The sequence below is a fragment of the Halichoerus grypus genome, chromosome 7, assembly GCF_964656455.1.
Source record: "Halichoerus grypus chromosome 7, mHalGry1.hap1.1, whole genome shotgun sequence".
In the NCBI taxonomy this organism is placed as follows: Eukaryota; Metazoa; Chordata; class Mammalia; order Carnivora; family Phocidae; genus Halichoerus; species Halichoerus grypus.
In genome coordinates this window covers 108,082,580-108,107,721 of record NC_135718.1, presented here as the reverse complement: position 1 = coordinate 108,107,721, position 25,142 = coordinate 108,082,580, and the positions used below count along the sequence as shown (strand labels likewise).

Here is a 25,142-nt window from a genome sequence, read left to right as displayed (position 1 = left end):
ATTTCTGAATTTTATATATAGATTTCCATTTATTTTTAGTAATTATATATATGAACAGTTTTATCTTAGACATTACAGAGTAAGATATATCACAACATCAAGTTTCATCTGTTTAAAACCTTCTGAAATGGCAACTTAGTAAAATGTTTAAAAATTCTTCTACACTGGGACGCCTGGGGGGCTCAGTTGGTTAAGCGGCTGCCTTCGGCCTGGGTCATGGTCCCAGGGCCCTGGGATCGAGTCCCGCATCGGGCTCCTCGCTCAGCAGGAAGCCTGCTTCTGCCTCTCTCTCCCTCTGCTTGTGCTCTGTCAAATAAATAAAATCTTTTTTAAAAAAATAAATAAAAATAAAAAAATAAAAATTCTTCTACACTATAAAGAGTATTACATTATTTAGGTGGCTGCCTCCTGACAAAGTCTAACTCTTGTTCTTTGTAACAAAAAAAAACTTATCAGCCTGTTACTATTTCTGAGAAATTGAGTACTATTTTTTTCAGTATTCAAGTTAAAAGATCTCTGGCCAGCAGACTAAAATGTTTGTTTTATAATTGCCCGCTGAACTATGATAGTTTGTTTCCAGATGGTGCCCTTCCTTCAACCTGCACACAGTCTCTCCTTGTTCAGAGCTATTCAGCCTCCTGCTGATCCCACTACCCCCACCCCTATTTAAGGCTACGGAGAGGAAATCCTAAGGAGGAGATTTTCCCCCCTAGTCTCCAGCAATTTTTTGGTGACGTAATATGTGGGCTGAACTTGAGTTTACCGAGAAAGAGGGAATCACTATTCAAGGGTGCTGTATATACAATCTGGGTCAGCTGCAGCTGGTTACTGCACTTCTCCATGTGGCAGTCAGAGCAAAACCACAATGCTTTCTCTGCCGGATTAAAGACAGCCCACAGACCAGAACTTCCACTATACTACTTAAAATTACATAGGTGGCTTGTCAAGTTCAATTGATTAGTGTTGTAAGAAGAAAAAGAAGGTCCTTATTACTGCTTGGATTTGACGGTCCAAAACAAAAATGCAATTGCCATTAAAGTCACAGATGAACAAACTTCTACACTGATTTTTAAAAGCAAGAATAAGAGCAGCAAGTTTCTGGGTCTGCTTTATCAACAGATGCATAAAGGTATTTTAATATTTCTTTTATTTTTCTTTAAAATTCTGTGTATGTTCAAAATTTTACATTTGTAGGAATTTCAAAATCTTTTATTAAACAAAGAATTTTAAAATATACTACAATTTATTTTAGTTGAAAAAGTTTTTTTTTTTTGCACCTCTGTGAAAAACTGATCATTATGTATTTTGTGATGATTAATGCATGATTTGAGGTTCAATTTAGTAATATTTGGTATATATGCTTATACATTGGTACATACATGTTAGGTTTCAGAAAATAAGTGCTTTAGTGACCCTAGAAATTTTAACAAGTAACAGATTAAATGTGTAAGGTTTATAACGCAGTGATTAAAAACAAAGGGATACAAACAAAAGAGCTGTAAACATGAGTTTCTCTCCACACAATTCCAGTGTGTGTGTTGGCAGGTCACGTATACTGTTCGAGATCTTAAAGTACAGCTACAAAACACAGCTAAAAAAGATATAAAATTAACTGAATGGCTTTGCAACAATTCCTCAATTATAGTATAACCAAATGTTAGGCAGAAATTTTTGTAAAGATTTAAGCTATATCTGTGGTATTTCTTGCAAAAACTCAAGATTTTAAATAACTTTCCAGGTTTACATGTAAGTTATTTAACTTGGGTAACAGAAATTAAAACTGCTATACCTAGAATTACTTAAGAAAGCAAAGTTATTGATACATTAAAAAAAAAACCCTAAAACTTTACAGATTAGGGCTAAGGAAAAAAATAAAATGTGACAGAAATATTATGTAAGCAGTCAGCAGTAAAGTAGAAAATAAGAACCCAGGAGATACAATTACTTAAATACATGATTAAAAGACCAAAAATATATATTTTTAGACAGACATAATTTTGGTAATCATACAAGAGGTTTCTTTCACTGCTCTACTTTAACTGTATTATGAAAACTTTTAAAAATAAAATTACTAGTTAAACACCAAAGACACTTAAGTGTTTTATGATTTGGGGATCCTCTGTTCTTTTAAAAACTAAAGACACTGAATGGTAAGAATCTTCAACAAGCAAATAATCGTAGGGCTCAGATTTCTTCAACTTTACATTCATGTCTTTTCCTTAAAGATTCAAACTCTAAATCCTGGGAGGATCTCTGTTAAACATATTTTAAAGAAACTGATAAAATGTCCAAGCAATTCTACCATTTCTCTCTTTTCCGCTGCTGCTTGCTGTGAAAAGTGCAGGACCTCGTTAAACCTCGGTTCTTACTGAAGCCTTAGGCAAGCCCTGAATCTGAAACCCCAAACACACAGATAACTCCTATCCCTTTCTTCAGAGGGGGTGAGACTGTTCTCAAGTCTTTTCCCAGAGCATAATTACAATCTAGAAGTATCTAAGGCATCTTCAATGCTTCATAAATTTAGGGTCATTGCCTCATGCTGTTTTCAGTGCACGACATAGCCAGTTAAATGTCTCTATGCATTTACCATCGGAAAGGAAGTAACTCCTGATTTTTATTTCTTCTCTCTACTAGCTGGCAGTGTTAGCAACTATGAAGAGAAATAGTACCAATAAAATTAACCCAAAGCACGGACAACTTTTTTTCTTTTTTCCTTTTTTTTTCTAAAAACAACCAAGCAAAGGCACAGATTTAAACTTAAGTATACTGTAACTAATTTATAACATTCTCTTGGGACCTAGGAAAGTTTTAACATATACAGGAAGGTTTTATGAGGTAACACAGATTTATAGATCTTACACTTTTAAAACAGAACGTGGTGGGAAAATATTAAATAAGAGAATGTTTTCAGAGAATGTAACAGTAAATGTATTTTTAAAACCAGTTCTTACTCATGACGTAGCTAGTCTACTACTTCAGAAATGTGGCTCCTTATTCTTCTTTAGGTGACAACGAAGTCATTACTTTTATAAGGTCAAAGGAATTATATTAAGAACAAACGTTTAGTTGCCTCCTTTGAATATTTAGGTCAGATTCTCTTATGGTACACAATGATTTATCTTACGATTTAATCGTATAGGAGCCCACAAACAGCCAAGGCAGAACACACCAAAGTGAAGCTATTGCTATTTTAATTTCACATCTCTGTTCTTTCATGACAAACACTGATGTAAAGTCACAATAACAGTCTTGGATTATATGTTCTTAGTTGTCCTATACAAATCTGTGTCTGGTAGGAATACAAGCTATTCCAATCAGAATATTGTTCATGAAATCCTACTTGTTTTGAAGTTTCATGACAGCTGCTGAATTTCCCTTGTTTTGGTAACTTATCTCATAGATTTATATAATTTTATGATCTAAGAATTTCCATTCTATTATTAAAGTGAAATGAGTGAATCTGAGGACTAGTAAGCTCACTAGGTAGGGGAAATACTGTACATTTTACCGTCCCAGTTTTAAAAATAAACCATACCTAAATCCCATGAATCTGCAAATATAACAAGAAATCTTTTATTGGTAACTCTAGTACAATAAGTGCTTTTCTTACAAAATAGATGACCTTAAGGTCTAAATTTTCTCTTGACATCAGAGACAAAATATAAAAACAAAAAACTAAAAGTACTCATCCAAGTGTGCTTTTGTTTATCAGTAAGGAACAGAAGGCCTCTGATATAAATATGGAATACTATTGTGCTCATTCCTCCTATCTTGATTATGTTAGTAAGAGAAAAATAATTTTCCATACCCCATCAACTCTTTGCTTTATTTTCATTATCACTCCACTTTGAAAACACCATTGATTTGAAAACACCAAAGGAGACATGGTTTTAAAAAGTAGCAGTCATCTTTATGACTTGTTAAAGAGTCCATATTTCATGGATCATAAGAACCTTTATTTTTTGGGAGGGTTCCTAATCACAAGTTAGATATGTAGCTATCAACTTATACAATACATACAGGGGGAAAGGAATGACAGCAGAAAAGTTTGGGACTGAAAAATGATGGAAGCAGAGCCTAACAAAAACGATTCACAAATACCTTTTCAAAAATAAGTAATGGGTCCGTGTAAAGACCTACAAACCAGGAAGACTGAAAAACAAGCAGCACAAAGTTAGGGCTCCTCCATAGTTACAGCATGACCAGGATAAAAAAATCACAGGTCTGGAAAAGTTAGGAGTAGAAGAATTGAATCCAATCTCAGTGCTAATTTTGGCTTCTCTGGGGCTTTATTTCTTTGTAAAAAGAGTGTTTTATTTCACAGTGTTGTTGTGAATGCAAATAGTTAACATGCATTAAGCACTACATTCATGTAAGGGATTGTTATGCTATTAGTGATAGAAAATAGGACAGAATATGTTGCCATATGCTGTAGTGGTTAATGAAAAAGAAAAACATCAACTCTGGAGTCTTTTGCCTAGGTTCAAATTCTGGCTCCACCTCTCAGAAGCTGTGTGACTCTCTGGGTAAGGTACTTAATTTCTGGATGCCAGGCCTTCACTGAAAATGAGGACTGTAGTAATCTACCTCAAAGGGCTGTAGTTACAAGCAATTGACTTAATACATGCAAAGGGGCTTAAAACAAGGCCAAGCACCCATTAAGTATGAACTACTGTTATTACTACACAGCTATTATTAGTTGTAGGCATAAACAACTTGGAACCCATCTTCTCAAACCAAAAAAACAAGAACTTGGGTGGAGAGTGGGACAGAAGAGTTCTTAGTGTATCCACTGCCATCCTTCAAAAACAGCAGAACAGGCATGCAGTTTATCAGAGGGGGAAGGTGGGCCACGTGCTCCAGCAGCCTGCTTGTGCAGCTGAGCGAGCGGCACGTCTTACCCGTTTTCTACTGCTACTACTCCTGAGGGAGGTAACTTGTGAGAAAGGAAGCAGCTTTGGTTCTTAGAGCGAGTACTGGTGTCTCTACAGAAATTGTACAGTGAGGGACAGGGGTCTCTCTGTCACAGCAAAAAAACACTCCAAGCGCACATGCCAGCAAGACGTACCACTGCTGTCCACGCTGACTGAGGAGCCAGGGAACCTGAATTCCTGACCTGGTTCTAATCCTGCCGACTTGCGTGGCCCTGGCTTTCAACAGGCACCTGGGTGCAAAGAGGTTCTCTAAGGCACCTTCCAACTCTAACAATCATATTTAATTACAGAGAGTTTCTTTCCTTGGTAATGGTTACAGAAAACTATTGAAATTGTACTACAATACAGTTCGGTAGAATCTCTGTTAGAAGAATGAAACTGCTAAAAAAAAATGAGTGAACCTACTAAATCATACATAAGCTTAGAGCATTTACATGATTATGGTTTAGAAAACACAATTACCCACAAAAATGACTGTAAACATTCTCTCATTCTTAAACTTGTCACTAATCCCAAAAGGACACACTACAAAAACAAAAAATATGATGCCAAAACTTTCTGGTTTGAGATCTAAGAATGTGTCTTTAATTTGATAGATAAAAAAGATATTTATTATAGAGGGCCAATTTAATTAAAAACAGATAATATAAATATAAAATAATAGCTAATAAAGTCACCTCCTATTAACTTTAATACTAGTTAGGGAAGAGGGGCGCCTGGGTGGCTCAGTTGGTTAAGCGTCTGCCTTCGGCTCAGGTCATGAGCCCAGGGTCCTGGGATCGAGTCCCACATCGGGCTCCTTGCTCAGCGGGGAGCCTGCTTCTCCCTCTGCCTGCCTCCCCCTGTTTGTGCTTTCTCTCTTTCTCACTCTTTCTCTCAAATAAATAAATAAAATCTTAAAAATATAAATAGAATATTTAATACTAGTTAGGGAAGAATGTTTTAATCAATGCTTTACAAACACTGTGTATCATTTTCAGAGTCTTAAGACAGTGAGTAAACTTTTCAAGGGTAAGAAAAGTGTCTTATTAGGGTCTCAAAGCACCCAAGAACACTAACCCTTTGCCTTTGCACACAGTGGGCACTGAGCTGAGGAACAAAAAGCATTACAATGAGGTGGTAGTTGGAGAGCTATTCTCTGAAACCTGAATTTTAAACAAATGCAAAGGCATCATGGTGTTGAATTTAACAAATCAGTAATGTTAATTCTGGCCCAATTTAGTAACACCAATAGATAACCAATTCTCCCCCTCCCTTTTTTTAATATATTATTAACTTTAAAAGTAGGTTAAAATTAATTCTTTTTACTTTTTCCCTTCATCAGTTTATTTTTTTACTTAAGAAAAGACATGCACTTGAATGTAGTTTTCCAGTAATACATTTTAAAATTCTAAGAGGAAATAGTATATTTAACAATTTTCGATAAATTAGAAAGTGCAGGCAATGTAATCTGCATGGCTGAGAATTCTGTTGGAGCACATTGGTTTTATTAGTTTTTGTTTATTTTTTAATGGAGCACCTCAAATATAAATAATTATTCCTAACACCAATATAATACAACTAGCTAATAACAATATCATCTTGACTGCAAGATGACACATCCTGGGTTTTGCTCATGTTTATTATTCTACTTTTTAAAATTTATTTGCTTATTTATTTATGTTTTCATTGGTTTGTTTTCCAAAAGACTTCATACAACCTCATTTCAAAATGAAGGCTTTTATCTGGATCCTAAGTGTGCTATTCTTCCTACTAATGGGCACTGGACACTGCAGAGGCAGCCAGTTCAAAATAAAAAAAATAACCCAGAGGAGATACCCTCGTGCCACAGACGGTAAAGAGGAAGTAAAGAAATGTGCATACACATTCCTGGTACCTGAACAAAAAATTACAGGGCCGATTTGTGTCAATACCAAAGGGCAAGATGCAAGTACCATTAAAGACATGATCACCAGGATGGACCTTGAAAACCTGAAGGACGTGCTCTCCAGGCAGAAGCGGGAGATAGACGTCCTGCAGTTGGTGGTGGATGTAGATGGAAACATTGTCAATGAGGTAAAGCTGCTGAGAAAAGAAAGCCGTAACATGAACTCGCGTGTTACTCAACTCTATATGCAACTACTACATGAGATTATCCGTAAGAGGGATAATTCACTTGAACTTTCCCAGCTGGAAAACAAAATCCTCAATGTCACTACAGAAATGTTGAAGATGGCAACAAGGTACAGGGAACTAGAGGTAAAATATGCTTCCTTGACTGATCTCGTCAATAACCAGTCTGTGATGATCACTTCACTGGAAGAACAGTGCTTGAAGATATTTTCCCGACAAGACCCCCATGTGGCTCCCCCTCTCGTCCAGGTAGTGCCGCAGCACATTCCTAACAGTCATCAGTACACTCCCGGACTGCTGGGAGGGAACGAGATACAGAGGGACCCAGGTTATCCCAGAGACTTAATGCCACCACCTGATCTGGGAACTTCTCCCACCAAAAGTCCCTTCAAGATACCACCAGTAACTTTCATCAATGAAGGTAAGTTACCTCTTACTGTTAAAAATGGAAGTATGAGGTTAATATGTTTTATGGTTTATGAAACAATGCACATAATAAGCCCTTATTCTTCATCCTGGTGATGTGATTATACATGGACATTTTTGTTTTCTATTAATCAAGAATTGAACTTAAATACACCTCTCAGCTCTGAGTCTAAGAGTTCCTAAAAACAGTGTATTCTGTGAGGAAAGTACTGCCTTCCAACCAAATTCTTACAATCTAAGTTACCAGCATTAAGACAGGAATGAGTCCACAATCCACTTCTAACCTCTACAACCATCCTATCCGCCTCCAGCTAGGTCCTCTTGCTGCTCAACAATCCTTTTGTTTACCTCTTGCTGCTCTTCTCATTCTCCTCCTTTCAAAGGAACATTTAAAATTTTGCTTTCACTCTCCTTAAGCCTATAATTATACTTCCTCCTTACCTCCACTCTCAGAAATGCACCATCTACTGTTGTACTGAGATGTCTCCTCAGGTCCGAGGTTCCTTGTTCTTTCTTATCTTGAAAACATCTGCACGACACCCATGGCTTCTTGCCCTCAGTCTTGAAGAGGAAAAGGTATCCCTTCTATTTTCCAAGGCTAAACAAACTACAATTTGTATCATATACCCAGTTTTCACTACGGTATCAAAAAACCCTAGAATTGATCTTAATATCCGTTGCTCTATTTCTTAATTCTTTCCTTCCTTCCTCCCTTCTTTCCTTCCTTATTGATCACTGATCTAAGTGCCCAGAATACAAAGATGAATAATCCACCATTGTTTGTTTGGTAAGCTCACTGCTAACTTTCTAAATATTTTAATTTTATTTTACCCCTGCATCCATTTTCTCATAAGGCATTCTCCTGAATTCTTTACAGGTTGATTTGTTTCCTCAGAGTGGAAAGAAAAGCCCAAATGCCCAAAATTAAAAAATAAATCACAGTTCATTCACTTATTGAAAAGGCAGCACATAAAACTGCACAGAGACTATGGAATAATTTTAAACAAGAAACAGAACAAAGACTGGAAATGCATATAGCATAAAATATCTCTCTGCAGCAATGGACACCACTGACCATTCACATCTCTCTTCTTGGGCCTCCACATCATAATATTCCGACTCTTCCCACTTCTCCAGGTCCTTCATTTACATCTTCTTCCTCTTCTACAGCTTAAAAAGTTTTCCTCAAGATTCTCTATTTTACAGGTCTCACACACCTTCAAGGCTCCAAGTATCACCACTGCTCAAATGCCTCCTGCCTGGAGCTCTCCCTCCTGATTCTAACCAATGCTGAATGTTCGCATCTGGATGTTCTACCATCACTTCACACGGCGCTGCTTCCTCCCCTGAAATGCCTTCTTCCAGCTTATCTGTCAACCTGGCAGATTTCAAGGCTTAAGTAAAATATTATCTTAAATGTTACACATTCCTAGATTCAAACAAACAGATCTCGATGGCTCTTTCCCCAAACTGCTACCTATGCCTTGAACACATTTTCTATAACACATTACACCAGGGTTGTTTGCATGTCTTTCTCCTGCTAGACTGTACGCTTCTGGAAGAAAGTGAACTGTGTTTTCATTTTTCTATCTCAAACATCTAGCCAGAATCAAGCTTTGGCACATTGTGCTCAGCGTATTTTAAGCACTACAATAGATATTTGAGGAATGAGTGAATGAATAACTAAAGCCTAAAATAATCTCTTTCCCAATCTAGCATTTTCCTTTTAGAAATAATTATTATAGAGGTAATACATATTTATTGAAGAAAATCTAGAAAATACTAACAAGCTTTTTAAAAAACTTCACTGAGGGGCACCGGGGTGGCTCAGTCGGTTAAGTGGCTGCCTTCAGCTCAGGTCACGATCCCAGGGTCCTGGGATCGAGTTCCGCATTGGGCTCCCTACTCGGGCGGGGAACCTGCTTCTCCCTCTCCCTCTGCCTCTGCCTGCCTCTCTGCCTACTTGTGCTCTCTATCTCTCTTTTAAATAAATAAAAATCTTAAAAAAAAAAAAAAAAAAGCTTCACTGAATATCCAAATAGAAATAAACAAAAGTTAACATTTCAGTAATAACCTTCAAGTCTTTCTTTTTTTCCATTCTTGTTAACATGATAATCACTTTTCTTGCAATTTTAAAAGATAACTTTGTTCTTTTTCTTTCTCTGTGATTATATCCTTAGGATAAACCTCCATTAGTAAGACTGATGGGTCATCTGATTTTGATTTCTCTATTGTGATTTATGCTGCTCCCTATTTCTGAATTTGCTTGGCTCATCTCTGTTACTTCCCTCCTGCCCCCCACACGTAGTCAGCTAAGTTCTATCCATGTTGCTTTTCTGTCTTTCACGGACTTGTCCCTCATTTCTTTCCTTTTTTTTTTTTTTAAATTTTATTTGAGAGAGAGAGAGAGAGAGAGAGGGAGAGACAGCACACACAGGGGGAGGGGCAGAGAGAGAGGGAGAAGCAGGCTCCCTACTGAGCAGGGAGCCTGATGCAGGACTCAATCCCAGGACCCTGGGATCATGGCCTGAGCCGAAGGCAGATGCTTAACCGACTGAGCCACCCAGGTGCCCCTTGTCCCTCATTTCTATTCAGAGCCAGAACTCTAACTTAGATCCAAGTTATCTATGGCAGCAGCTGGAGGATAGAGACTTCTGGATTATTATAGCTCTGTAACCTTGGGGGGGGGGGCTGCTCTGTACCTCAGTTTCCTCATCTGTAAAAAAGAGGATAATAATTGTACTTACCTTACAGAATTTGACACTTGAGGAGTGCTTAGAACAGTGTCTGGCACTCAAAATGTTAACTCTTATTAGGAATGGTATAATAGCTTGTTGACTAGTCTAACTCCATTTTCTCTCTCCATCAAAATATATTCTATATTGCCAACAGATCTATCTTCTTAAACTACTACTCTGATCACATCACACTTCTGCTCAGCGGTTCCCCATTACACATAGGAAATGTGAATTTTGCTTAGCCTGGGTAAGAACAATACCTCCTCAAATGAAACCTACTTCTTTAACTTTCCTTCTATTAATTTCCTTCACAAATACGATCTGCTTCAATAAAATCAATCAACTCATTGTCTTTGAAATATTTATCATGCTTTCTGCCTATCAATTATAAGGCTCAGATAAAATAAAATAAAATAAAATAAAATAAAATAAAAGTAGCAATTCCTCCTTGGAGCCCTTGTTGACTTCCTCAGGCTTAAAGTAATTGCTCCTCTCCATGAATTTCTTTTCTCTGGGACATAAAATATATACAACATTCCTTATATTCCCTGTTGAATTATCAGTTATCTTTACATGTACTTACAGCACTCAAATACACATCTAAGAGTATTATGGTTTAGAAAACCATAATATAACCAACTATAATGTAAGCTTCTTCCTGGTGGATGGATATTGTATCTCATTTGCAGATGCTAAATAAATGTTGGTTAACTTATTACATTTTTATAGAGCTTCCTAAAGTTTTCATTCCACAGACCTTCATGAAAGTACTTTAATACATTCTACTGTACTGGATTAATTCAATTTATACTGTTCTAACTCTCAGTAACAACAGGCTAAAATACCATTATGTTAGGTAAATGATGATCACTATTAACATCCTCACACCCTTTGATTTTCAAAGGAAAGATGTATACACAATGATCCACTGGGTATAGAAAGAAAAAATATGTATTTTTATTGATCTTTTAAAAAGTATGTGTTTTGTGTAAGCTTTTAATGTATACAACTTCTCAGCAAAGTAGTTTATTCATATAACATAAATAAACAACTGAAGTGTGTGGAATTTTTTTTTAACTGATGGAATGTACAATTATGTAGGTATGGAGATGACCACCATGGAGTATTTTCTGTGGGTGCTGAATCTTAAGCGGATGGTATCATCAGTTCTCGAAGAAATTATTATTCACACACTCATACACTGATACATTAAAAAATGCTTATACAAAATGAGCTATATCAGTTCCTAGATTTTATTATACATTGAGCTGTAGTGCAGGAATAATCCTGTATTTCAGAATTAAATCCCATGCTAGGGATTTAGCATATAAAAGTCCCATTAAACAGACTTTTGTTTTAATAAAACAATGGTGTTTATATTCCCATTAACCAATCCTTAATGTAAAAATTAAGGGCAGACATAACTTCTGTTATTCACTATTTATTTGTTGTTATAAGTAAACATTAACTTTTCACTTATTTTATTCTATAAATATTGGTCTTTGATATTCAAGGACATAATTAGCTACATTATAAGAATGGTCATTAGAACACTAGCGAACATAAAAGGGAAAGTGCACAGAATTAAGAAAACCTGTTTCCTTTGTTATTAACCTTGGAGAAGCGACTTTGCCTGTCTGGATCTGTTCTCTCATGTGTATAATGAGTGCTGGTTGGACTGGACAATTCTAACATCATGTCCTAGTTCTAATATTCTATGATTCCTATCAAATATAAATTACTATAAGTAATAATTAAACTTGCCCTTTCTTTTCTTTATATATAATGTGTGAAAATCTGTGTTTATATTATTATCAGACTGGAAAATATGTCTGAGCTGTTTGGGTACTTGCACAAAAGGGGCAAAGATGGATGGTCCTGCTGTGCTTACAGATGCTCTGGCACCAAGAAGTCTGTATTACTGTACGTGTGGGGACGTGGTCTAGAAGTCTAACGTCTCTAAATGTATTTAGCCAGTCAGAAAAAGTCAAATACTGTATGATTCCACTAATATGAGGTATCTAGAGAAGCCAAATTCATAGAGATAGAAAGCTGAATGGCCGCTGGTGACGGTTTCAGTTCTGCAAGATGAAAGGAGTTCTGGAGATTGGTTGTACAATAAAGAGAAGGTACTAATGCCACTGAACTGTACATTTAAAAATGATAAAGTTGGTAAACTTTGTTATATATATCTTACCATCATTTTTCTAAAAGGGTGTTTTAATGACAATTTTATATTTTCTTTTAAAATGGTTATAAGAAAAATGCACCTCAAAAAAACTTATTATGAACTTAAAGCAAATAAAGCAATACTTTTGTTAGATTAAAAATAATTACCTCCAGAAACGTTACCCTCCCTTCTAGCTTAAAAACAAAATGGGAATGTAACTACACGCCTGGCAAATTGCCATCAATAAAATTCTTAACTGTTATTCAGTGGCTGCATTTTGGGTTAGTGTTTTATAAAAAAAAACCAAAACATTACTTTTTTACAAATGGTATATTTATGAAAATAAGTTTATTCCTTATAGGTGGATGGACTTGAGAAAGTTCCTTCACAGTGTGTTAGGGCATAGATCTGAGTATCAGGAAATTTGGATTTTGGCAAGACTTTTTTGTTGCCTCTTTTGTAAGAAAGATTGCTGTAGTGAATAAATGAGGTGACGCACATAAACATGCTTTGTGTATGGTCTGACCACCAATTATTCCATTTCTCTGTGCCCTTCCCTATATGTGCCTTGCTATGCCATGTATGGGGACATAAATTGTAACCTTAAAAAGTTAAACCTGAAAAGCAGTCATTAGAAACTTAATATGCTTTTCAGTGGATAAGCTAATTTTCAAGTATTTATAAGGCTTCTTATTGGTAAATTTTAAAGACACAACTGGTTTCGGTGGAATACTTATATTAACACTTAAAAAAGAAAAACTAAAGACTGCTTAGATAAAAACGGGCTGTTGGAATAGGACTCTTGTTACAGTTATGGGAAACTATTGATAAACTCTTGTAATTAAAAATTAAAGCTTGGGATGCAAACTGCATTTGAAACTTATAGATTAATAAACATAGTAATCCATATTATTAGAAGAATCTATTATTGCTTCAGAAAGTATTTGCCTCAAACTTCCCATTCTGAAATGTTGTCAAATATATTTATCTTATACCCAGCTCACAACCCAATTAAAAAGTTTACCTCTCAGAAAGATTTTACTTGCTGACCAATTATTTGAAAGCTCTAAACTGATTATCTTTTTTGTCCTGTTTCTCCTGTCACAAAAAGCACAGGATGGACAAAGTAAGAAAATAAATGACTTTAAAAAGGGAGGGTTTTACCTTTTAACTTAAGCAATTAAACAGTTGCTTTACAGAAAAAAGACAGGTATGTTAAAGATGGTTCTGAGTAAAGGTATAAAGTATGAAAGAAATTTTGTTAACCCACTGTTCTGGTCAAAATATAGGTTCTTAATGAAAAATACATGTTGGGAAATAATGTGGCATGACTGGTCAATATTTTTCTTTCTATGAATCAGATCTATTAACTGGAGTTTGTTAGTCCTATACCTATACAAACTTAAATCATCAAATAAACTGAGGAAGAGAGACACTGGGCCTTCAAATTCAATGTACAGAATTCCAGTTTCCTGCATTGAAAAGAGTCTAATTGCGTGTCAACAAAGATGAAGACTATTTCAAGATTACTCAATGCAAGAAAAAGGTTAATAAAATTCCTATTTTAAAAGAAAAGTACTTCCAGTCTATACCCTATGTGCACCATTATGAACAAATTTCTGATACATGTCAATTAATTTATTCCTAATAATATGCAAACCTGCAAGTTAAATTTGACCTCTCAAAAACAAAGGTGTTACTTTTCTACTAGTCATTTAAGAATTCCTATTAGGCAATGATTTTTATAGTAGAGAAAAGTAGTAAAACATTTAATATAAGAATGTCTTATAATCTAACTCTGAAGCAGAAAGTAAATAACATATTCAAGTAATAATGAAAAAATATTTCTGCCAAGATCAACAATACACACTGGCTAAGACAGGTTAATGGTTTATTTATAAAAATAAATACAAATACTACATTCTAATATTTATTATCTTTACTGAGGAGGAAAAAGTAGCTAAAAGCACTACTAATTTTATACACATGTTCCGGAAAAGGATTTCAACTAAATATTCCTAAGCCTTTTGATCAACTAAGTCTAACAGGCATCCAAACTGCAAATATGAAGCCCACCACAAACAAGTGGGTTGAAAATTAAAGATCATTTTAAATTTGCCTAAAATGAAGTCTTATCAAACGAAAGCAGGATTTAGAAAGCCCAGCACTTTCCAATTTGCTTAAATATCCAAGGGCCTTTAAATAGCAGAAAACAAATGCTACTTTACAAATTCTTTGTTAACATTCAAAACCTTGATGTTTCTAAACATTTTACAGCAATTCAAATAACCTAATGAAAGTCCAACTGCTGAACATATACTTAAATATAAAATGTAAATTGTCAAAACTATAGTCGAATGAGTGCAGAGCAAACATTTACAAGGGTGACATTCATAAAATAAACAATACAAAGGTGACATTTATAGAATAAGCAAATTTATGAAATGAGAGAAATATTTATGTGGATTCCAACCAGTCTACTTCACGTGTGCATTAACTACAATAGAGTTTAAAATAAGAGCAATGTGCCTCAGATACCCTTGACTATTCTGGAAGTGACAACTTAGAAAAAGTCTGGCTACACTGAAGAAAATCAGCTTGAACTCTACAGCCAACCTCAAGGGCTCCAAGTACCGCCCTTAGCCATTTACATTTCAGATGTACTAGACTTGTAGCTCCTCTGTAACATCAAGCTCTCTTCTGATTCCCTCCCTCAGCTCAGGTGACTCGTGTGTGGCCGTGATCAGACTCCTGACCCCCACTAGCCTAACTCCTCTTCAATCTTCAAGATTCAGCTTACATATAGGTAGACTTTGATCTCTTTTCTGCCAATCTGGGTTAGCTATTTCTGGCCCGTGTTCCCATGTGCCCTGCAGAACTCCATCAAAATACCTGTCATATTGTCATGCAATTCTCTTTACTTGCCACTTCCCCCACTTCCTACTTGACTCTATGGTTGTTTCTTTACCCCTTGAGCCTAAAATTTTCTAGCCTATAGTAGATGCAGAAAAGACACATCTGGAAAAAATAATGTACAACTGAGGAAATTCTGGGAACCACGGTGGCTACCAGGAATCATTTAGTTCAACAAATATTTGAGTGTCTAAGTGGGCCTCACCTGTGTGGATAGACAACCAAAAGATACAGTGTTTGCCAGGAGGAGTTGTATGAGTAAACAAATGACTACATTACCATGCATCACACAAAGTAATCTAAGAATGGACCTGGAAATTAGACTTCACTTTTCCTTCTATTTCACTCCCACGCATAAAATTAAAATTCTATAAATTTCATCCTATCTGAACTACAACCTTTCTATCCTTCTCTGAATTGAATACACTGTACGTTTCTGAAATGTTTAGTAGCTCATAATGGGATTGGTAAAAAAGAAGAGTATCAGTAAAACAAAGAGGTCATACTGGTTCATTTGGAGTTTTTCCAAGCTACATTAATGTTTTGTGCCACAAAGGTCAACAGCCAAATACAAAGTATTTAACAGCTAACATCAGCTGTTATTTTTGGTGCAAGATTTTACAGAACATGAAGGTTTTCAGGAATACGCTATTTTCTACAATAGAAATGACTGTACATTCATCTTTGATTAGCCATATTAAATTTATTAAATAAGCATATATTTACTAAAGGAGCTACTGCTGTGTGTCAGGGACAGCAACAAAGGAGAAAAGAAGGCAACTAAGTTACTGATGATGACTACTCTGCCAAGTACTGTGTTAAAGGTTCTGAATACTTTGTAATTTAGATTCAGTAACTGATAAGGTAGATTAATAAAAAATAATTCACGTTGAATTTTAATGGAATGTGATCTAATTTATGGCCAGTCTGATAAGCTCAAAATGTTATTTTTATATTTATCACAGCTTATTTATAAGCTTTCACAGACTAACCAATATCCTCATGAATACAGAACTATAAATTCTCAACAAAATTTTAGCAAATCTAGCAATACTTAAGAACAATAATACACTATGACCAAGTCAAGGTTATCCCAGGAATACAAGGTTGGTTTAACATCAAAAAATAATCAACAGAATTTACCTATTAACAAACAAAAAAAGAAAACCCTATTAGTTCAGTAGATAAATAAAAAGCTTTTGACAAAATCCAAAGCCCATCATGATAAAAACTCTTAGAAAACTAGAAACAGAAGGGACAAGAATTTTTAAAGTAGTTATTTTAGCTTAAAGGATACGTTCATAACGAACCCAAGACTGGAAACTGCAGAAGAGAAATAAAAACTATTAAAAAAGAATCAAACTGAGGGGCGCCTGGGTGGCTCAGTCAGTTAAGCACCCGACTTGATTTCAGCTCAGGTCTCAATTTCAGGGTTGTGAATTCAAGCCCTGTGTTGGGCTCCATGCTGGGCATGGAGTCTACTTAAAAAAAAAAAAAAAATCAAATTGAAACTCTAGAACTAAAAAATTCAATACCTAAAATAAATGTGACCCAAGAAAGACAGCATTAAGTCTTTACAGTTTCTCAAATTTTTTACTATTGTGTAGTGTTTAGTCATTGTATTATAATTTTAAAAAGTCTGAAACAGAGAAATATCAACAAAACATTAAAATGTGGGCTAGAGAAATAGATCATCTTTTGATTTTGTGTGTGGTTTTCAATTTCCTTGTATTTAAAATATGAAGGCAAGTTAATTAATTCATTTACTTAAAAACTGATTGATAGAAAAAAATGAAATCTTGCCATTTGCAATGATGTAGATGGAACTAGAGGGTATTATGCTAAGCAAAATTAGTCAATCAGAGAAAGACAATTATCTTATGATTTCACTGATATGCAGAATTTAAAAAACAAGGCAAAGGAACAAAGGGGAAAAGAGGAAAAAATGAAACAAGACAAAACCAGAGAGGGAGACAGACCATGAGAGACTAGTAATCTTAGGAAGCAGACTGAGGGTTGCTGGAGGGGAGGCGGGTGGGGGGGATGGGATGGCTGGGTGATGGACACTGGGGTGTTGTGTAAGACTGATGAATCACAGACCTGTACCCCGGAAACAATGCATTATATGATGTTAATTAATTAAATTTAAATTAAAAAAAAATGACTGATAGCCCGCTAACAGTTAAAACACTGATAATGTGAAGTCAGAAGAAAAACAAAAGTAGTCTCCATCCTCAAGGAGCAACCTAGAGGGAAGAGTTCAGTCTCTAAGACCCCCTTCTAATGATGTAATTGTGTAACTATTTATTTAGTGAGATGAATCCTTCCCCAATTACCCCAAAAGGGATCCTGTATATATATTGGCACAGTATAGATAACACATTTCTCAAAATTTCAACAATCCTATTATCAATATAGTGAGATTTTTCTTGAATGAGCTTTACTTGACTAAACTCTATTTTCACATAATTTCTAAAAGTTGCACATGTCAAAATTTAAATATTTCTAGCAAAATATAAAATTTGACAACTGGAATTTCTACACTTTTTTTGTTGTTGTTCTAAAAGATCTGCAGGATAATTCTTATTTCTGAATCACTTAATACTTTCACATGCTTACAAAAAACTAAAGGATCAAAACACTGAAGAATGGTGCAACTAAAGAATGTTCAGTAAAACTTACAAGCAATCTTTCTTTAGATCCAAAAAATGTGGAAATCACAAGTTCAAGAGTCAGATCCTCTACAAAAGATTTCATAAAATGTTTTATCATTTTAAAAGATATGAAGAACTTACTCGTGTATTAAAAAATAGGGAGGGAATCCATAAAACTATGAAACAACGTAAGAGCAAATGTAGCCAGCAGCTCAGAGCATGGACCCTGGGATTAGAAAGAAATGGATTTAAGTCTAGGGTTTATTACCTTCTAAGATAAAGGACCTTAGACTAGTTAACTGTTTCATCTATAGAACATCTGTAAACTATCACAGGGTCATTGTGTAGACTAAATAAGAAAATTACTGTTAGTCATATAAATTGATACAACTCTTTAGAAAGGCATTTTGCCAACATTCCTGAAGTGTATTCTTATGGACTGCTGAATGGGGGAAAAAGCTAACAGATTCTATAAGTTTGGGGAACTCTGGTTTATTTCAGGGCTTCTTAATCTTTCATACGTGCATGTACACTGTGGGTTTCCAAAAGGGTAATATAATACTTAGCAATAATAAAACTTATTTGACCATGGTAGACCGTTTTCACTAAGTACCTCAAGGGACTAGTGTGTTCCACTGAAATCAAATTTTGGAAACTGTAAACTGGGCACTATGAAGAGCTATAAAAGTGTTCACGCCCTCTTGATCCAGTAGATCAATCCCACAGCATTTTTATAAGTTAATTATTTGAAAACCTGAAGCCAATAAGACGACACTTTGCATACTTTTATAATAGTAAAAATCAGATGAAACCTCAATATCCAATGACAAAGGAATAAACAGTGATGTATCAATGTTAAAAATTTAGATTACAGCTACTAAAAGCGCCAGAATGAAGACTGTAGTTCCATGGAAATTTCTGTTAAAAGACAGAATCCAATTTTCTATGCATGTCAGAATTATGACAACATAAAAATCTATGTATATGGACAAAAACTCACAAGAACAGTGGAAAATGAAACAAGTTAATTTTCCATATAGTAGGACTGGGGTAATCCTTTTATTTAGTTTCTTTAACTTTTATGGTGTGGTGTATGTAATAGATAAAAAGTGATATCTGTAAAGAAAGATACAAAGGTAAGACTTTTGATTAAAAACTATTTTAATATGGCCCTGTTCCTATTAAGTTTCCTGGTAATCAATGATATTTTAATTATAGGACCATTCAAAGACTGTCAGCATGCAAAAGAAGCTGGACATTCAGTCAGTGGGATTTATATGATTAAACCTGAAAACAGCAATGGACCAATACAGTTATGGTGTGAAAACAGTTTGGATCCTGGGGGTTGGACTGTTATTCAGAAAAGAACAGATGGCTCTGTCAACTTCTTCAGAAATTGGGAAAATTATAAGGTAAATCAGTGATTGAGACCTCAGAGGTGGAACATACAGCTCTTTCAGAGTAGCCATTCCGTGCAATAAGTAACACAGTTTAAAAATAACTACCCATATATTTTTCATTATCTACCTTTGTCAAAAGGTAATTCTCATCTCCAGTTTTAAGGTCAAAATTAAAAGGTAAAAGGGAAACCGAAGATATCCTTTAAACTGCCCCTTTTCAGTCTGGATGATTTTTACATATATTTAATTCTTAGCAAAGACTACTGCTGATTCCATTTTCTAAAAAGACAGCTGCTTTTTTCTTTATGACCATGTTTGTACCCATCAGCAACTGTATTTAAGCAATAATATGAACTACAGAACTTCAAAAAATGACCCTTTCTCTAGGACTGATTCCCTCTGATAATCATCCCCCGTGTTTTAAACTGCTAACACCAGACGCTGGTGCTTCTGGGAGGTAACGTACACCTGGACTGTCATACAGAGCCATGCTGTAGTAATGTTGGAAAAGTAAGCAACTAGTTTTTGTTAATAATTTTGATGTTTACATGCTAATTTTATGAGTGGTATACACCCTCCAGTTTAAGGATGGCAGATGGGGGAGATTGTATTTTCTAGACGGTCAATTCTTCATTCAAAATTGTGTAAGTCACGTGATTACTCACTTTTAGGTGACATTTTACTGGCAGTTAAAAATGAGACATTAATACATCCATGTCAAAAGTTATATAAATTTCTAAACAAATAACTAGGGGGAAAATAGTCCTACAACACAACCTTCTTGAAAACACAGTGTTAAGATCAGGTTTACCAAGCCTTACATTGTGCTGCATACCTGCCATGGTGAATGCTTACTGAAATAGGAGAGTTCATTGATTGTTTTAAAAACAGTCTGCAATTTTTCCAAGGTGGAACTCTGAAGATTACTGTTATATCTTCTCATATTTAATTATAACAGAGCTAAAGAAGACAATTTGTTTTAACAACAGAATACTATCATTTTTATTGAGTGATCATAATAATGTTAGCTACCCTTTTTGTCTGACTATTGGGGTGAGGGGACAGTTACATAAATACTTTCAGAAAAAAAAAATTTGGCTCTTTGTGTATGAGAGAGATCAGGAATCCTTTTCAGGGATTTAGGTAGTTCCTAGTTAATGTTTTTAGTAGCTAGGAATAATTTTCATTCTCTTTTGCCTTTTTCTTATCCATAAAGTTTGAAGCTAGCTGTGCAAATAAACACAGACAAACTAAGAGAAAGCAAAACAAAATAAAGTGACTATGTGGGGCTTATAAAGATCAGGTGACCCATTAAAAGGGAAGTTCACATTACCACTTAAATGGTGAACGGTTATGTTATCAACGATTTAAAACTTATCTGTAAAAAAGTTTACTATCTCTACACTTATTTATGCCCTCATGCTGTTTGTTTATTAACAGAAAGGGTTTGGAAACATTGATGGAGAATATTGGCTTGGACTGGAAAATATCTATATGCTTAGCAATCAAGATAATTATAAGTTGTTGATTGAATTAGAAGACTGGAGTGACAAAAAAGTCTACGCAGAATACAGCAGCTTTCGCCTGGAACCTGAAAGTGAATTCTTTAGACTGCGTCTGGGAACTTACCAGGGAAATGCAGGGGACTCCATGATGTGGCATAATGGTAAACAGTTCACCACACTGGACAGAGATAAAGATATGTATGCAGGTGAGTAAGAAAAAACTGATGTGCATTCTTTGTAGAACCACTAACTGCTATGCATTACAGAGAACCTTGCTATTAAAGGATATGCTACTAAAAATCTTTCCATAAAGGTAATTTTGGACTCAGTCATAGGTTACATAAGCTGCTGAAAGGTCAGTATCTCTTCTATAAGGCAATCCCAAAGTGTGAATGAACTCTGTGAAAAGCAAAGTTCTATCATTCTAACCTGGGGGTGGGGAACAAAGCAAAAACTCATTCACCTGGCAAGAAAACTCTCTAATGCCTAAAATTCATAACAACTACTAACTAAACACCTACCATGTGCTAGGCACTGCTGTAGGTGCTAAGTATACAGCAACGAAAAAAGTTCCTGCCCTTCTAGAGCTTACTCTCTAGGAGACAAAATGATTTGTCAGGTGGTGACAAGTACTCTAATAAAAATAAAACCAGTGAGGGAAAAATGAGTGATGAGCAGCTGGGGGTTAGATGGGTGCTATTTTATACAGAGTGGCTGAGAAAGGTTACTTTGAGAAGGTAACATTTGAATAAAGACCTGAAGGGAGTGAAGGAGGCCAGCCATTTGGGGACATGGCTTTGAAAAAGGCATTTCTTAGTATCCACATGAGAAGGAACAGTAGGACTGCAACATATGGTAGGAAGAACAAAAAAGCTTTATTCAGAGGGGAAATTAATATCCTCTTTAAAATCAGTTAGGCAATCCAGATATAATAACTCTTAACATTGGGGTGCCCGGGTGGCTCAGTCAGTTAAGCATCTGCCTTCGGCTCAGGTCATGATCCCGGGGTCCTGGGATTGAGCTCCATGTAGGGACCCTGCTTGCTTCCCCCTCTGCACCTCCTCCCCTCCTGCTCGTGTGCATGCAGTCTCTAATAAATAAAATCTAAAAAAAAAAAAACCCAACATTAATTTTCATATACTTCTACCTTTTTTTAAAAAAAGATTTTATTTATTTGTCAGAGAGAGAGAAAGCACAAGCAGGGAAAGCAGCAGGCAGAGGGGGAGGAGAAGCAGGCTTCTCACTGAGCAAGGGGCCGGATGCAGGACTCCATCCCAGGACCCTGGGATCAAGATCTGAGCCAAAGGTAGATGCTTAACCAACTGAGCCACCTAGAAGCCCTACTTTCGACTTTTTAACCCAGGTTTGTGGCCCTGATAAAGAGATATCCCTCCTGAAAACAGATCTATTTTTCTGTTCAGCTGTATCTTGGCCAGGAGCACATAGGTCTCTACGTTAACCTATCTTATAATGGCAAAAGAGGAAAAAAGGAAGAGATATAACCGAAGTATTCACCATATTTACAGAAACACATTTGACCACCTGAGTGCTATTCTATTTTATATTATTTTGTGCTATTTTAAGAATTCAATTTTCCCAAATTTACTGTTAGCAACTCTGTATCTTTCCTTCCCAATCTCTCCAATCTCTCCCTCTTTCTCACAAATGCCATTTGTGTTTTATTTACCCTGCTACCCAGAAAACTGAATCACTTAATTAAAAAAAGCATGTAGTAAACAAGCAAAGGGCAAGATAAAGGCAATTCAAGTGATATTTCAAGTAGTTGACACTTCAGGAACAGTAACAGAATGAATGAAGAAACAAATCCACAAAGATAAAGGTAACTGAAACCAGTAAGAAAAACTCAAATTAAACCGTTCCAAAGGTAGCATAAGTTTTTGATGGTTTGCAGAGTACCACACTTAGAAAAATCCTTTACTTTGATATCTCTATTTTTTTCCTCAAAGGGAACTGTGCCCACTTTCATAAAGGAGGATGGTGGTACAACGCCTGCGCACATTCTAACCTGAATGGAGTATGGTACCGAGGAGGCCATTACAGAAGCAAGTACCAAGATGGAATCTTTTGGGCTGAGTATCGAGGCGGGTCATACTCCTTGAGAGCAGTTCAGATGATGATCAAGCCTATTGACTGAGAGAGAGACAGTCTCCAACTTAAATGACATAGAACTCTGTATTTTTCAGTTCCTAAAAATGTAAATGTTACATATATATTGTTTTGCACAACTCATTGCTACAAATAGAGTTTTTAAAACGAATGTTACCATAACTGTAAAAGGGGATTTATAAATGTAGTTTCATCTTCCTTAATATACTGCAGAAGGTTATTTGTACCCACAACCCTAGTTATTTTAAAAACTATATTGATTAAATACAGGCAAAGTTTGTTTTATAAAATGTAAATATTTGCCACAATGTATAACAAATCTTAGCTTTATTTTAAATCAAAACTGAATACATGTTCAAGAACAACTTATTTAAAAACTTTGAGATTGCTCTAACTTCCAACAGAAAAATAATTTTAAGATTTCAAGCCAAGTAACACATTTTATTTATAAAAATATAGACAGGAAATTAGAGAAAACTCTAGTTTTGCCAACAGAAAATATATTTTGCATTGAATAAAAGTTATTTCAAATTGAATTTGTGCCTTTCACATGAAATGATTAGATCTGAATTCTTTATAACATATTTTATGCCGATTTCCCAAAAGAATTAAGTGACCCACAGGACCCACGGTATTAAAATACGTATTTTTAAAACAAAAATAATGTATGCAATATTTAAATAGTCAATTTACAAAAATAGAAATATACAAATGATTTTTTCAATATCATCTTCATATGATTTGCTGAACATCAAAATTTCCTGAAATGCATGTTTAGTTGTATCAGCAAAATACTGTTATTACAAAAATTTAGTAAGCCAAAGATTTTCAGATCTGAATTATAACTAAGTTTATTTATTAATTCTCTGCTCACCCTACCCCCAAATCTGCTATTCAAAAGTCAGAAAGCTTGGAGAGCTTTATAAGCATTACCACATACTGACGGTTGGGACTAATACAATTTCAAGGAACTGAGATTCAATAGCTTCAGAGCAGAATCCACAGGGGTTTGGCTGGTCCAATTTGCTTATTCCATCTTATGGTGTGTGTGTCATTTACTCACCTTTGGATCTAACAACTTTATTACCAACCTTCTGCAATAATTTCCTTCCAGAAACATGTTCATTGGTTACAGATGGCCTTCCCTTAATTCATTCACGAACTAAAATTTTAGAGAGATCTCACGACTTTTGCTTCAAGCAAAAAGAAAAACCCAATCAGAACTGAAGATGACCATTTGAACAACTCATGCCTACCAACATAACCAATGTTTTTCCTGTCACATGTTAAAATTAAAATTCTGGTGAAAGAAGGAAAGAGAACATCAAAACCTTATAGTATTATTATTCTTTTTTTTTACTTACGGTCATCTTCAAATGGTTTTGAAGTCCCTCCTACCAACCCCAGGACAACAACAACAAAAAATCTGGTGTAAGATTTCTGGGATGGGGCACCCAGGTGAGTCAGCTGGTTAAGCATCTGCCTTTGGCTCAAGTCATGATCCCAGGGTCCTGGCATTGAGTCCCCCATTGGGCTCCCTGCTCAGCCCGGAGCCTGCTTCTCCCTCTCTCTCTGCCCCTCTCCTCTGCTCATGCTCTCCCCCTCTCTCAAATAAACAAATCTTAAAAATCTTATTAAAAAAATAGATTTCTGGGACAAATTAGGCATCTAGTTGTTATATCAAATCTTACCGGAATAAAATTTTCCTAGGGCATTCCATTTATTGACAGAACTACAGCATTTCACTTAAACATCCAAAACCCTAACAAAGGCAAGTCTTACAGAATTTTCACAGAAAAGGAATATTATATTATTAAAACTAGAATGATGTGAAAGTCCACATACAAACTAGAAAACTGGGCTGAATGCTAAACTGTCCTGGCCACTGGGCCCACTCTGTTCTCCTTTACAGACACGATATAGCTCTGTTCTGGAGTTCCTAGAGAGCAGGGAATAAGCAGCAGAATTATATGACGGCTAAGGGTAAGTTCTAAAGTCAGTACTGCTTGGGTCTGTGGCCTAACTCTACCAATTTACTAGCTGCGTTACCTGGGGTGGTCTTTATACTCTGTTTTCTTACCTATAAAATGAGGATACAAACAGTACCTAGCTCACGTGGTTACTATGAAAATCAAATGAAAATTTATGTAAATAAATACATGT

The 25,142-nt window shown here is 35.5% G+C and overlaps 2 protein-coding genes across 5 annotated transcripts in view; one reads left to right on the top strand and one right to left on the bottom strand.

Annotated features, from left to right (window-relative positions):
* The window catches only part of RALGPS2 (Ral GEF with PH domain and SH3 binding motif 2), a 157,570-nt gene that overhangs the window by 41,421 nt on the left and 91,007 nt on the right, over positions 1–25,142 (bottom strand). The gene's annotated exons all lie outside the window — the stretch shown is intronic.
* On the top strand, positions 821–23,515 carry ANGPTL1 (angiopoietin like 1). 2 transcript variants are annotated; one of them, XM_036120924.2, is made up of 5 exons: positions 821–1,129; positions 6,622–7,467; positions 19,166–19,359; positions 20,788–21,058; positions 22,820–23,515. In XM_036120924.2, the coding sequence occupies exons 1-5, from the start codon at positions 1,120–1,122 to the stop codon at positions 23,005–23,007; spliced, it is 1,509 nt and encodes a 502-aa protein (XP_035976817.1). In that variant the 5' UTR covers positions 821–1,119; the 3' UTR covers positions 23,008–23,515. The 2 variants fall into 2 exon arrangements, with proteins under 2 accessions (XP_035976817.1, XP_077934153.1); XM_078078027.1 differs by lacking the exon at positions 22,820–23,515 and adding an exon at positions 22,552–22,683.

What these genes read in the sequence shown, in the direction of transcription:
- ANGPTL1 (XM_036120924.2), top strand. An exon ending in AGTAACTTTCATCAATGAAG is followed by an intron (nt 7,468 to 19,165) that starts GTAAGTTACCTC and finishes TTTTAATTATAG; the next exon opens with GACCATTCAAAGACTGTCAG. An exon ending in GAAATTGGGAAAATTATAAG is followed by an intron (nt 19,360 to 20,787) that starts GTAAATCAGTGA and finishes GTTTATTAACAG; the next exon opens with AAAGGGTTTGGAAACATTGA.